Source organism: Coturnix japonica, chromosome 8, assembly GCF_054131305.1.
Source record: "Coturnix japonica strain WE chromosome 8, WE-NBRP24, whole genome shotgun sequence".
In the NCBI taxonomy this organism is placed as follows: Eukaryota; Metazoa; Chordata; class Aves; order Galliformes; family Phasianidae; genus Coturnix; species Coturnix japonica.
In genome coordinates, this window is record NC_140670.1 from 18,953,383 (window position 1) to 18,969,336 (window position 15,954).

Consider the following 15,954-nt stretch of genomic DNA (forward strand, 5'->3'; position numbering starts at 1 on the left):
TGGATCGGGTCAGTGACAGTGACTAACCCAGCCAGATAAATTCTTAGAAACAATTGTGCACTAATTGAAATGGAATTCCGTCTCCCTATAAAGCATATAGACACTAGAGACAAAAGAATTACACATGTGTGCTTCAGAAAAAGTGCAAGTGATCTCCTTGTTGTGGTCCATTCAATCTTTTATTGTGTTTCACTGGAGGTTTTAAGACAGTTTTAATACTCTCAGCTGTTAGATTTTCTGCTACTCTTTCACTGTCCTCTCACAGCCAAATAACAGATTTAAACTGGACCTTCCTATTTCTATTTTCTTTCTCTTGATATCGATATAGTTATTAAGATACAGTTTGCCTTCTAAGCATTTCAGAAGGTTGGGAGAATAGACCAATTTCAAAATTTCCCTGTAGTTACAAATAGCTCAGCATTTTAGAGCCTAAATGTAACAGATGTATTTAGCATTCTCAGATGGGAACAAAGGAAAGGAAATGGATTTTCTATTGCTGAAAAAAAGAAACCGACAGGTCGAAGCCACAAGAAGTAAATGTTATGCTTGGTTAACCTGTAATGCTAGAATGCCTGGCACTGCTCTCTGTTCTTTGAGAAAGATTTGGTATCTTCTATGTCTGTATAATTGCTAATCACTTCAGTCACAAATGGAGATTAATTCACACACAGATTATAAAAAAAATCTCTCTGGAAAGTTTTTCTTGTAATGAGAAGATGCTTATACGAACTCACTTCAAAGCAGTGCAGGTAAAGCAAACTTTTTTTCACCGTTTCCTAAGTTAGAGAATTATATATATGTATTTAAAAGAAAATAAATTGCATCAAACATTCCATCTATTTATATAATAAAGCAACATTGAATGGCATGCAGTGGCTATTCACTTTTTGGTCTGATAATCTTTGTGCCAGCAGTAACATAAGTCAGCCATCACAGCAAGCAAATAGCTCTGAAGAGAATGAATGGGAAGAAGGAATACAAAGATAAAACAATGTGCCAGAAAAGGAAACCAGGATTTGTGGTTTTCTGTTCCTCCTGTGATACGCTCTCTGCCCTCTGTTTGTATTACAGCCTAACAGTTGCTGTAGCATTTGGGATACTGAGCACACTAATAAGAAACAGCTGTGTGATCTGCAGCTCAAATGACAACAGAGTCTGCGTAAGCCATGTGGGATGAAAACTGTTCTAATGCATTGTTGTAATGCATTGACACTAAAAAAGTCAGAAAGAAAAAACAACAACAACAAAAATCCCCCAAACCCCCAGAAGCTGAGTGCTCTCAGGAAGAAAAGGACTTACTCATTTACCTTTTCCGCTTTTGGTATTCAGCAGGTAAATGTGGAAAATGGTGGTTGTTTACAACAGCTGATGACAGCTCTCCAAGGAGGAGAGAGCTCTGTGTCTACACTTGAGCAGAACCACAAAGAGGGGATGGCGAGTGATGGCCATTCCTCCTGGGCTGGGCACCCACACCACAGGAGGCAGTTTCTGATCCTCCTACAGGGAAGAGACTGCAGAAATCAAAAGAAATTAGTCCAGAGCTAGGAATGTACTCATTCATTTAAAAAGAAATTTACTTTTCCCCTCGCTATTTCCCTTCATTGGATCTATGTGGTCTGCTTTTTAAGCTATTTGAGCATGGGACTGTCTTCCAGATGTCAGTGATGTAGTACAAGAAAAGTTCCTGTAGCCTTTCTGTCACTGTATCCACTAGATACTAGCAAAAGGTAGTCCAAGACGCCTCTTTCTTGTGTGGAAGGCTGAGATATATGAAGTGGGATTTTTAAGGAATTTGACTTCATTCTTTCCCAGCAGTAATGCCTCAAGGTGTTGGATATTTAAGGAATGATACTGTAAGTTCAGCCAATTCACCTGTAGTGATCTTTGGAAAGTAGTAATTAAAGATTAAGCATTAAATGTGTATTTTTGCAATGCATTAGACAATACTTTTGAAGCTCAGGAATGTGTTAAGTCTCGGGCACCCTCTCGTGTATTAGATAGCAGAAGTGATTTACATTATTTTGAAGTCGCAAGTAAGTTTTCAAGGGTAATGGATTTCATATAGAGATGAAAAACTAAAGTTCCTTCACTTATGCCTGCTGAGGCTTTTTTTCCTATCATACTACATTTAGCAAAATGGGTAAGACAGAAAGGATGCTGGTATTTTTATGTTAATTAATGTATTTTAATTTCAAATAGCATTTTTGAAGCTCGCATCACTTCAAAAAATAAAAAAAGAAAGAAAGAAAAAAAAAGAAAAATGGTGCCGGGGCAAACCTAATGCATTTTAATTCTTTTCAGCAAACTTCTGCTTTCATGAATTCTTTTTGTTATATTCTGATGCATCAGAAGGCATCAGTAGGCATTTAGTGTACGCAGCCTACCAATCTGATTTTTACAGAAATCTAACTATTTTGGCTACATAATAAAATTCACCTTGTAATCATGTTATTTTTAATGGCTGATCATGTATTAACTAGAAAAATACATACCTCAGGAAGGTGGTCAACTGTTAAAGATTTTTTTTTATCACTGTAAGTGACACATAAGCTTTCTGCTCAAAGGATGCAGTTAACTCTTGTGCAGCTCATACATGTCATGCTCAGACAAATGTGAAGCATGTGCCAGTGCTGTCCCAGAAGAGCTCCTGCTGGTGCTGCAGATACATTACTTATTAGGGTCTAGTCCTTAGATAGGTGAACTCCAGAACTTCACCAATTAACTCTGTTCTCCTCCATCTTGGACCACCTTAGACAAGTTTCCTTCCTTAGCAGTGCAAGGAGTTTTGGCAGTGATTGCAAGAAGTAGAACTCTCCGTAGCACCTACCACATGCTCAAGACCACTGGCACTGGGGTGACGGCTGTGTTCTAACTGATGGAGACATGAACAAGAAACAATCTTTTTTAACACCATGATCAATGTTCATAAAGCCTACTGCTTTAATTCCAGCCACTTTTGATACTCCTATCTCACAGCACCACTGGGTGCAGCTTCACTGGCACAATTCTGGGCGGCTGGAATTTGCTTGTGCATGCTGTCAGGAATAGGACACAGTAAGTTAGCTCTCTTCTTTGTATAAAACTTGCCATGTCAGTAACAAACGACAGTGATGTCAAGAATGAATGTTATTGCTTATCAAAACAGATCATGAAACTATGCATCCTCTTGCTTCTGAAACTGTAACATACTTGGGTCCTTCTGTAAAGCAGCAGCACTGGCCATAATTTACTGCATTGCAGTAAAATCAACAATGCAGCATTCTGCAGAGCTATGGATATACTCATATTTTGATTTGCTAGGTGAGTAGAGAGAAAAAAGTGCTCTGAAAAATGTCTGTGCTCTCATTGTTATGTTTCTTGTTTGTACCCTTCCAAAAGAGAAGTGAATTGTGTAGATTTTCTTCATATTTTTTCCCCCTTTTCAATGGGGGAAGAGGAAAAAGAACAATGATAGATGTCTATGGGAATTCATTGGTAAGTTCTAGCAGAGCAGAAAACAAATTTCAAAGTATAAATGTTAAAGGGAGGGAAGGAGGAAAGGAAAAAAAAATCAAGCATCCAATTCCATATAAGAGAAAGATCCCATCATTAGAAAGAACGTAAATATATCTTCTGTAGTTGAGAGTAAATAGGCTTAGGATACTGCTGTCCAGCTACATAAGCAATAACAAGAAATGTTTTACTAGAAAAAAATATGTGGCTTATGCTCTCACAGCCTAGGAAATGTAGTTGTCAGCAGACTTCACGTTTTTCTATGGAAACTTGACACACTGTAAACATGTTTCTTATCTCTTTGCAATTATTTACCATTCTAAACCTACCTTCTAGTGAAATGATGTTTTTTTCTCCAGGTCTTCTTGAATCAGCACTGTGGCGGATTGTTATTCTGTTCAGTAGAAGATAGAATGATAAATAAACAGCATTTCTAATTAAATGATGATAAAAAGAATTATTGTAGTATTGAAATTATCTGTTCTTGGCATAAGTTTACAGTTTGTAATTCTTGCCTGAAACATGAAGGGAAGATCAGTTTAGAGGTAGAGATCTTCATAACTTTCCAACACAAAGGTGAATGAAGGTTAAGATGAAAGCACATTTCTTTTAACTTCAGCATTCACTTAAAAAAAAATTCTTTGTGTACTGAACAGTGTCCTGTACATCATTTATTTCATAAATTAGTCAAATAAACTTGGGTTTCAGAATTTCCTTAATAACAACGATAAAAGAATTATCTATGTGAAGACTTTACAGATGCATTAAAATCCCTTATGGCTAGAGATTTCCCTCTACAAAGAAGAGCATTTATGCAGAGCACCAGCACTATAAATCTTACAGTGAAAGACACATATGAACTCACAAATCTGAAATATGTGAATTGAAAAAGGTAAAATAGAATAGAAGCCTGAGCAAAAGGTGTTTAATTTAATGGCAGACTATGTGAAATAACTTTTAGCACTTAATCGCTGTACTGCATAATAACTCTGTGTGTTGTCATTTTAGGTACCTGGGAATAACAAGACCGCTCACGTATCCTGTGAGGCAGAATGGGAAGTGTATGGCCAAAATGATCCTGTGCGTGTGGCTCTTATCTGCCTCTATCACCATACCCCCACTCTTTGGTTGGGCACAAAACGTGAATGATGAAAAGGTCTGTTTGATCAGCCAAGACTTCGGCTACACAATTTACTCCACAGCAGTTGCATTTTATATCCCAATGTCAGTGATGCTTTTCATGTACTATCAGATTTACAAGGCTGCCAAGAGGAGCGCTGCTAAACACAAGTTCGCTGGTTTTCCCCGTCCAGAAGAAATGGAAGGGATTTCTATGAATGGAGTGGTAAAACTGCACAAGGAATCTGAAGAATGTACTAATTTTTCACGACTCCTGAAGAATGACAAGAAAAACATTTCAATTTTTAAGAGAGAGCAGAAAGCTGCCACTACTCTTGGGATTATTGTTGGGGCTTTCACTGTGTGCTGGCTGCCGTTTTTCCTCCTCTCAACTGCCAGGCCCTTCATCTGTGGTACAGCATGCAGCTGTATCCCACTGTGGGTCGAGAGAACCTTTCTATGGTTGGGTTATGCAAACTCCCTCATTAACCCTTTTATATATGCCTTCTTCAATCGGGACCTGAGGACAACTTACCGCAACCTCCTGCAATGCAGATATAGGAATATCAATCGGAAACTATCAGCTGCAGGGATGCATGAGGCTCTGAAGCTTGCAGAAAAGCCAGAATTTGTTCTGTAAGGTCACTTGTCTTTTGCTATGATCATTGATTGTTTTATCACATTAGCTTTTCCCCTCAGATTTAAAAGAAGAGCAATGGGAAGAAGCAGGCTTCTTGAGTTCTGTGAATCTAGTCACCAAGAAACTGGAGGGTGACATGGCTCTTTCCTGCACAGCCCACCAGTCCTAGTGAACCTGGAGTAATGAGACAGTGGCATAAAGAATTTGGGGGCAGGGGAAAAGAGCTGAAGTGCTCAATAGCAGAAAAGGGAGGATAAATGTTAGGGCAAGTTTTTTGGGCTGCTAGTAAGGAAAGAGCAAGTTTGCTCAAACCAACCCTTTCGTTTGGTTCTTGGCCTTGAAGTTTTTTGCTGTAATAAAGACCATGGTGAAAAGTTCCATATAATTAATTGCTTTCCACTTTGTTAATATTAAAATAAAACATTTAAGATGAAGCTGAATCAGAGAAGTTGTATTGCTGAGAAATAATGTTTATTTAATATATATATATCTTCTCTAAGCTTTAATCTACTGGATTGCCTGGGGAATAAAGCCCTTTTGCTAGTCCTTGTTCCAGTACAATAGTTAAATTACTGTCTGGGAGCACTTCTTTCTTGTGATTACTTTCCTTCCTGATGTCACTAAGAAAATGACATTAGGACCTCTAGATTTTACTTCTACAAACTGTTTTTCACCATCACACCTTCTTGAAGTGGTTTGAAACCTTGCATTAGAACCAAGAACATTCACATTCTAATTCTCATTTTGTTCTACCACTGCAGCCCATCCAAGTATGTGATTCTACATTCTACTTATCCTGAAATTGGTAGCAAAACCCTTCCCGTGGTGGAACAGGATCAGATATAATACCAGAGTCCTTCAGAAGCAAAACACCTTTTGGGCTAACTAACTTCTGTCCCCACTTTCTCAAGTATGAAGCCAAAACATTTCAGTCTGAATTAACATTCCTGAATTAATTTTAGCAGCGATGACTTCACGCTAGAGTCCGATTTCAAAGCCCACAGAGATCACTGCAAACACCTGGGCATGTTAGTAGCATTTACTAGATAAATTAGACCTGGATTGACATGCTGAGCTTTGCACACTGGGACAAGCTTAAGCCATCTTAGATAGCAGTGTGGCTTTAAATTTATACACTATGATACATACAGTCAGACGTGTTTTGCCTTCATTTTTAGAGAAGTTTAATGGTTTTGTAACAGTATATGATATGTTGTATCTCAACTTCAGAAAGGTTTTCCAGAAAAAAATTTCAAATTAAGTGGAAACATTCAAATTCCTTTTAAACATTCCAGAAGTGCTGTGCAGACAAGAGAAGATTATGGCAAGAATATCCAGAAGCTCTGTTGTATAGAGCAGAGCTCATGTTTATTCAACTGTATTTTTCATATTCAGCAGAAAACTATGACGTTTCTGACTCTGTTATCTCTCAGAGAAGCTCTTTAATTTTTTTAGTCCCTAGCATGAGTTTTCAGATATTCCATATTTTTTTTTTTTCCCTGTGTGAGAATGTGGAGGTAAAAGTATCTGTGCAGATTTCGAGCAGGATTTTAAAATTCTAAAGCTGATATAAGAATTCTGAGCAGAAGTTTCATCTGTTCAGATATAAAAACCATGAAAACTGATCCAAAATCTTTTTTTTAAGAGATAGTGTACATTGTCTAAATCTATAAACTGCAGTCACAGATGAACGTGGGCAGCTGTGACAGCTAATGCTGTGACCCCACACCTGAGAGTCTGGAAAGTTTCCATCGGTCTCATCCTTAAGTTGCAGTCTGAGATGCAAGAAATTCCGCATTAACTAAAGAGCGTGGAAGACTTGAACTATTGCACACTCTCAGGTTTTCTGTGCAGATAGCTGTGTGTGTAATGAGCAAATGTTGGACAGGAAAGGTTAAGGCAGGTCCATAGGACCACAGTCTGCCAAATAAGAAAGCTTTTGTAAAGAGTAGGTTTGCCTATTAGCTATAGTGCAGAACTGGCCTTGCCCCAACTGGAGATTTTGTCTGAGGAAACTCAGTGCAGCATTCGTTATTAGGTACAGTACCCACATACATTATTCTGTTTGGATAGCATAGTCATACTGCTGTATGTCCTAGGCCACCTTCCTACCTGCCTTTATTCCAAAACTGGTTTCTGTCCACTACCATGTGATTTCTGGATGGTGTTGTCAAGAAAGTGGGATCAAGTTTTGCTTCTGTTTACTAGACTGACAAATTTTTGTAATGGTTGTGCTGAGTTCATACTTGCATTGAACTTGTGTTTGCTTTCTGTGGTCTGATGAGGCTGCTTAGCTTTTTTGTTTCCTCTATAGCTCTCAAGTGGGAATTTACACCTCCTTGTTCAGGCAGGATGAAGCCTTTTTTCCACTTGGGATCTTTCTGGTTGATATTTATGGGGAAATGTGGCCAGCTATACTGCCTGAGGGAATGACTGCTAGGCTGTGTGCTGCCTATAAGGTGATGTTGGGAACTTCTCATGCAGCTTCCGAGCAATTACCAAAACCTGTGCTTGAATCTGGAGAAACCAGGAGGCAGCCAGCACTGCTCCAGTCCAGCTGACAGGAGAAGGCATCAGCTGTGCCTCTCTAAAAAGCACAAGAAGCCACTCAGGGTCAGTCACAGTCCTCAACTCAGCCTGAAATCTCCAATTACTGCCAGAAGTATCTAGATGTCAGCACAGGGGGATGCCAGCCTGATCTACTTTGCTTGATATGCCTCCAGTGTACAGCATTATGGTGGTATGAAAAGATCCTCAAGAGCAGCCACTGAGTGATTTAGTTCCCTAAAAGGAGTTTTAGACACAACCGTGCCAGAGGTGCATCCCAAGCTTAGCTCTCAGTACTGCAGACACATATTACTGAACATAAACATGTTAGCATGAAAACAGTCAGCTATGGCCCAACCCAACCCCCACAGAAAAACAACCAAACAAAAACCCAAAATATAACAAAGGAGGATAAAAATATAACCATTACACAGCTCACAGTGTTAGCAATACCATGTCTAGAGTTCCCTGCATCCTCCTAGTTCCATCCTGCTCAGATGCACTATGCTATTCTTTCCTCAAAAAGATGCAAAATACCAGCTTCAGTAATGGCTTTGGATGAGCAGACTTGAACTAAAAATTCTTCTGCAATGCCCCTTTCACAAAATTGGACATAACAATTTTGTGAAGATTTTGGCTGGTGTTTCCAGCCATCCCTGACTACCTACATCTCTGTTTCTACTGAGTAAATTAGCCAGTGTAAAATCAGTAACTGTTACTCAGAGGTCCTTAAATATTTACTGATGGCTATTCCTCCCAAGTTATGGCTAACCTGCTGCAAAGCACTGGCCAATTTTGAAGCAGCATAATCTGCAGGATATCTACACAATATCAGCCCATTATAGCACTCTCTATAGTATTTTCCTTCCTCTTTCATATACAACTCAAGGTTTTGTTGCAGTATCTGTATGTCATGAAACCTGCACTCCCTTTGGTCACTTGGGCCTGCTTTTTTGAGGGAGACCTGGATAGAAGACTTATCCTAACATTTCTTCCCATCTCCCAGAATGTTCTTGCATGTAGGTAATGACATTAATCAGATAACTCCACTGTTTAGACAGTCTTACTGTGTAAATATAAAAGCTGTAGAGTAGTAAAAATTTACAGCATCTCTTTATGCCCATTGCTTCACACTTCAGTTTCATGAGAAGTCAAACATCGTTTTTAGCTCTCTGTTCAGACATTTTACTAGCTAGTACCATCTGCAGAAAGTTATGTCAAATAGTGAAATAAATCTACTACTGTGAGACACAGAGAAGAGAATCTATTATCAGATTGTTCGTGCAAATACTGCTGACAGAGCCCATTCACTCCCTGCCCCCATTTATGGCAGGACCACGGGTTTCCTGACAGCCCCTGCACCAAACACTGGGGTCAGTGAAGCATCTTTGGGAGAACATCATTGAGGTAAGTTAGGGGATCACTGAGATGCTGTAGGTATGTAACTGGGGAGTGTTTTGAATCGGTGCCATATGGTTTCCTCTAGCTACCAACTTAGACATCCACATTATTTCTCGCCATCCTTCAGGAGAAAGTGCTCCAAGCAAAGCATTCTCAGAAGATATGCAAAATCACTGTGTCATCAAATCCTCTTCACAACTTGCTAAAGAACCAGTTCTTTTCTGTCTTTTAAAAACATGTTGCTCAGGGAGAGAGAAGGGAGAAAATCAAATACATTAGGAGCAGTCCTGTGCAAAATCTTTTGTGTCCTGAAATATAGGACACTCAGTCCTTATTTCAAAAATTAAGGCAGTAGGAAGGAAGAGGGCTGTTTTTTCTTAAAAACTGTGGAAGGCTCAAGCAAATTAAAAAATAGAAATAGCATAAGAAACACTGCACTAAAGGAGCAATCTTTGCAGTTCACAAAAAATACAAATTTATATCCATCTTTACTGATTTTAGCCCCTTAAGTAGTTATTGCCACTAAAGCGTGGGCTTGGCATGACTTTAAAGCAAGTCAGTACAATTCCCATACATGCATTCTAATCATTCTACTAGACAAACCTCTCAACCCCCACTCTCACTCTCTGGCAACCCTTTTGGCTGCCATGCCAGACCTTTTTTCATGCCACAGTATTTCTAATAGGGTAGAATGGCTTTTACTTACTGAAATATGTTTATGATTCCCAGCTTAATTTTTCTGTTAATGTCACTGGTGAAGATCATTGTTTCTGTTATTTGTGATCTTTCACATAAATCTAGTCAAGTTGAAAGAAAAAAAAAAAAAAAGGCTTAAAAACGCTTTCAGATGTATCAACATTTTTAGAAGGGAGAAATGGATGCACTTTCATAAACTGACATACTGGACTGAATAAACATTTGGCTTTTAGACTTGTATATAGTCAGTCAAAAAAGACAATATTTCATTAGTTCAGCCATTGTGTGGTCTTGCTAATTCCAGAAAATTATGTTCAACGTATGCTTATTTTCACTTTCTGAAAGGAAAGAGAAGGCCACTGTACTATCTTCATTCTGCTCTTCTAGAGGACCTATTATTTAAAGCACTGAAAATATATAACAGAACTCAACTGGATACCTTCGCTCAGGTTTCAGGGAACTTTGCACCTTTGGCTGATCTAACCAGGGTTTCTGCAGGTCTCTAATAGAATGCCAGAGATTCATCCAGTGAATCTGGTATTCCAAAGAGGACTATAAGGAAAAGATATACTCAGACTAATTAGGAGAACATCTACTTCACAATGACTGCTATAAAAACAAAACATCTTCATCCAGTAAGTACAAACAACACTGATATTTTGGTAATCCTACCACTTAAACAGCACAATGACAAAACACTGCAACTGCTTTACAGAAACACTTAATGATACGTGTTTCCAAAATAAGTAAGAGCCACTAACTTAACATTTTAAAGATTGATTATTATTATTATTTATTTTTTGCATATTTAATTATTGAAGATTGTCATTAATGAATGCTGGAGCAGCTTCCTGTGTTTTTGTGATCTATTAAAATAATGTTACATGGTTTTGCTATAAGGACTACCCCTATATGTAGAAGGTGCGCATCCAGTCCAGGAATATGATACAAATTACCCAAATTTTTATCCAGATAGGGAATGAGCAATGGAAATAACAAAAGGAAATATGGGAACCAAATAAACATAGCGAACTTGAAATCTTTTGGATATTTGGTTAGCAACATGCAGGGAGCCTGGCTACTCCAGTCCACAAACAGTGACTGTAACTGGCACCAAAATGGTTTGAAATTACAAAGCCTCAGTTTAGCTCCTATAAGGAAATAACTGTCTTTTATCCCTCTATTTTCTTAAAATATATTCATTTGATGAGTGCAATATAGAAAACAGAAAGCTAATCTAATTCAGCTTAAGAAATATCAAGTCTGCAATTTGATTTTGCACTTTAAAAACACCTCTAATTAGCTCAATATAACATCTAAAATTTTCTTGCTTTCCCACACATTTAGCACTGAGATTAGAAATAATTACTCTGTTAGTCCTCGGAAGTTCCTTCCTCCCTATAGTTTGGGTCCTTTGCTATGGCATGCTTTCATATAATAAGATATTTGCAATGAGAGGAAATGCAAATTTGTCTGTAAAACTGCCTGTCCCCCGTGCTTTTGCAGGTGTAAATAGAACAATTAAAATAGGTAGGTAACAACAAGACAAAAAAGTCTTGTTGCACACTTTAGCCAGGCAGAACTGTGTTAAGATGCTGTGAAAATCTTGTATTCTCACAGATAGTTCAGTTAGACAGTTTCAGCCTTGTTACTGTAGAGCAATTGGCTCTTCCCCTTATAAAACACGAGAAAAGAGGTAGAAACTGGCCCTGTGAGCAATAGTGACATTATAGCGAGGGCAAGATGCAATGACATTGCAGCTGAGATGAATATGCTGTGCAAATTTTTGCAGTAACAATTTGTCTATAGAAGATTTGATGAAAGTGGGGATTCATTGCTCTGGCTCCTTTCTATCTCTCTCGCAGCAAGGTCTCCATGAACATGGACACTCACTGGGCTTGTGTTGCAACCAAGGGTTGGAAGCCTGGGCCAGGTCAAAAATGCTGAATTTTCTATCATTGCATCAGCCACTGAGGGCTTCTGAAACCAAATTATGTAGAAAGGACTGGGAACTTACTCAGATCTCACACCAACCCAAAAAATACATGAGTACAAAGGATTGGAAATCCACCAAAATCCTCTGCCTTTCCCTAGATTCCTCCTTTATGCCGGACCTCTGAGAATTATCTCATTACCCATGTAATCTGATTGCCTCTTAAGAACTGTTTCCATTAATTTCTGTAACATCTGGATTTTTTTGGCAGCTTCAGGACATTTCCCATGTAATTCATTCACTTTTTATTTATTTATTTTTCTGAAAACAGGAGAAGTTCTGATTTCTCCAGGGAAAAGGAATCCTGACTCATGATCTGCATCAAAGTAGCCAAAAAAAAAAAAAAAAAAGCCAGGCCAGAACTGGAAGAAGAAAAATGAAAAGTTGGCTTCTGAAGAAATGGCTTGCGAAATGTACTTCATCTCCTTTTGATGGGAATGTACTAAAAATACTCAATGAGCTCAACACATTACACTAAATACATTTCTACTGAAATTAGTCACGTCTTGTTTGTTATGGAGAAAAGTGCTGCTATGTGCAAATCAGAATCGTTTTCTGCCTGAGCAAGCCAAATTATTTCAGCAATAAGAGTTTGACACGGGGTAGGAAAGAAAAGCAACTGAAATTCAAAGATAAAGTGCTGTGCAGATTTCCACTGCATCCAACAATGTAGAACACATTCATTTGTGTTTATCATGCTTGTTGATCCCAACACTGGTATTAATATTCAGGGATCATCAGTGATATGGAATGTATTCTGTTGTAAATGCAAAAAGATGTTTTCAAGCACACTGTAGCTCTGTGGATGCTTTCAAGGCCTGTGATATTTTATGCACCTGGAATAGGTTCCAGAAAGGCAACAATAAAAGACTGGTTTATGTAAAAGTGTTCTACTGTATGACATGAATGCCTGTTTGTGAGCATGGCTTGTTAGTCCAGTTCCCAACCTGCTAAGGAGAAGAGCTGTCTTCAGGTATGCTATGACAAAAGTTATGGGTCAAAAACAGAACACAGACATATCACACCATGGTTAACTTATAAATGAGATTGCTTTGCTTTAAAGTAACTTGTGTGATCTGCCAAATTATAAAAAAATATCATTCTCTTCTTCTAACAGAAATGAGAGTCTTGAGAAGTTCCATAGCGCTTTGCTTGATGTCTTACTGACCAGCTAGATGAGACTGAGAATTACAAAGTCTGTTACTTTAAAGCCTCCACCCCAGAAAAGTATCTTTTGAAATATTCATTCTGGAATCCTTACAGAGTCCCAGGTACTCATCATAAGTTACCTTTTCTCATACAAAATGAACACTCAAAGCATCTGCTTCTCTCCAAGTGCAGAGAATGGAGCAGCAAAACAAAAGTGGTTTACAACTCCTCTTGTATGTTTATTTTACAGTTAAAATAAACCTCTTTGCCTTGACAACAATGAAATAGACAATTGTCAACAAACAATTTTTTAGGAGAGGGGAAGAGGAGAAACTTTTTTTGAACTTGTTTTCATTTCCATTTAGAGTTTCAAAACTACACAGGGTTATATATATGTGTGTATATGATACAGTGGGATACATCCTTCCTAAAGTCTCTCTTCTTTACAGTTACAAGTGTATGAGCACCTAGCTGTATGATTTGTGATACCATTCTACTTCAGTTTAAACAATAACTCATGCCATATGTCATCCACTGACTCTGCATGTCATTACAGCATTGATTTCCTTTAAGTTCATACACAAGTTCACAGTGCTTACCTAGATAAGAATAAGCTGTGCTTAGCAGCATGGGTCAATTCATTACTTATCAGTGAGAGATAAATATGGCAGACAAATCCATGCTTAGCCTATGTAAAACCTAGGACAGAGGACTCACTATGCTGATACCCAAAGGCAACTCCTGTTGTCACACCAGAGTAGCATAGTTTCAGTGTACTAGATCAGTAAGACTCTTTTTATTACTTCACTCATAAAACTAATCACTGTGAGCTCTGCACTTTTAAAGTCTTTTATAATGTATTTCCCAAAGGGAATAGAAAAAGCAATGTTTTTATACTTGGTTAATCTGAAGTATTCAAATGAAATGGGATTTCATCTGTCAGTGATCTATAGTCTGGTTCTGACTGATTATATATTGAGAATATATTCCAAAGAGTTAAACTGGAAAATAATATTAACTAGACTTAATGAGATAGGGATGAGACAGGTCTATAGGTAGAACTATTTTTTAAAAATCTATAGATATATACATACAAATAACACCTACCTACTCCTTGTATTTTAAAATCATACTGCCTCATGAAAAGAAGAAAGTAGACATATTATCATCTAATAAGCACTTGTTATTTTTTCATATCTACTAAATTCCCAGAACCATTTTAAGATTATAAGAACATCTTAAAATAAGTGGTGGTATCATGTATCTATAAAGTGACAAAATGTTTTTCTCCATGAAAGTTTTCATCCAAGAGCTTTCAGACACAGCCACAAGAAACACGGGGAACAAAGTACTGATAGCTCATTTTCTTTTTACTGCAGCTGTCAGGTCTCAAACCAATGCACAAACCCAGACTGTAGGTAACTACCCCTAGTTACTCAAGGCTGAAAAAGAATTCAAGTTTAGCAAGCTGCGTAAAATTTTAGAGCACTCAAAAAGTGGGGTTGATCAGTGGAAGTTATGAGATTAGATGGCCTACGGGGATAACAAGTTTAGCTTTTGGCAGTTTCTGTAGTTGGTAGTACAAAAGCAGTACAGAGATCTGATCTGCCTTCCACTGAGATAATCCAAGTCCCCAGACTGTAGCTGTGCCTGTCACACTGAACAGACAGGAGCTGCTTTTCTAACTGTCACCAAACTTGTCCTGGAATGCAATGGTCACATGGCTGCCTTTTGGTAGTTATTACAGCATGTGTCAATTTTAATAAATAACATATGAGCTGGGATCCATCTTAGCTTTCCAAGTGGTGAAGTCACTGCTGCAATGATTAACAAAAATTACACCACTGAAGCTTTAGACAAATGAGAGTTTACAAAGGGAAGAAAGGGAACCACAATATTTTTACCTATCTGTATTAAAACTGTATTATCACATTTCAATTCTAGATAGCTTTTAGACTGATATGAGAGATTTCCATAGCACTTCATCACAAAGTGGAAGGATCAGATGATGGCAAGTTTGGTTCCTTTCCTTTCTTTCAAGAAGCAACTGCCCTCACAATGAGAGATAAGTACATGCCCAGCTATATGTGTTTCACTCATTCTCAAGGAAAACAAATTTGCTTCCTATCAGGCCAGGAATGTTACATCATTAATGTGTACAGGAGAAATGGACAGATGAGGAAAAGCACAGACTAATTAGTTTTAAGGAGTGTAGGAGCACTGACTGTTGTAATTTAAACCCAGAGTCTTTTAAGCTTCATTACTGCTTTACATTCTCTTACCCCTCAGACAGGTGTAGTCTCCTGTGTTGTGAGTCCACAACATTCATTTCTGATTCACCTATGTTTTCCCTTCCTATAACACTGTGCTTCTCCTCCTCTTCTCTGAATTAACTATCAGCGCTGTTACCTTATTGGAATGTTTTCAGAGATTATCCCAGAATCATAGGAGCACAAAGTTGGAAAGAACCTACAGAATCATCCAGTCCAACCATCCTTCCATTACCATTGCCACCACAAGCCACTAAACCATATCTTGTGGCTCCTCATCCAGACACCTCTTGAACAATCCCAGGGACAGTGACTCCACCACATCCCTGGGCAGCCATTCCAGCACCTGACCACTCTCTGAGAGAAAAAGTTTTTCCTTCTGTCTAATCTAAACCTCCTCTGGTACAACTTGCAGTCATTTCAGATTAAGCCAGGACTTGGCTTAATGAGAGGCAGATGTTTTGGTTTCTCATCACTTCATCAACAAGACCTACAGCATCCTGAATGCACCAACCACAGTTATCAGGAGTACCATAAATAAATAAATAAATAAATAAATAAATAAACAGAACAAAACAAAACAATACAAAAAACCCCAAAACCAAACAAAAAAACCCAGTTATCATGGCCTAAAAATGACAAGGGTT

At 38.1% G+C, this 15,954-nt stretch overlaps 1 protein-coding gene across 2 annotated transcripts in view; it reads left to right on the top strand.

Annotated features, from left to right (window-relative positions):
• Window positions 1-12,773, top strand: part of HTR7 (5-hydroxytryptamine receptor 7) — a 31,552-nt gene extending 18,779 nt beyond the window's left edge. The window contains exons 3-5 of one of the 2 annotated variants that reach the window (XM_085555103.1): window positions 602-606; window positions 4,501-5,247; window positions 12,160-12,773. In XM_085555103.1, coding sequence (XP_085411229.1) covers window positions 602-606; window positions 4,501-5,247; window positions 12,160-12,196 — 789 coding nt within the window. In that variant the 3' untranslated portion in view covers window positions 12,197-12,773. The remainder of the gene's footprint in view (window positions 1-601; window positions 607-4,500; window positions 5,248-12,159) is intronic. The other variant, XM_015866886.3, reaches the window with a different exon arrangement.
• The last annotated feature ends 3,181 nt before the right edge of the window (window positions 12,774-15,954 follow it).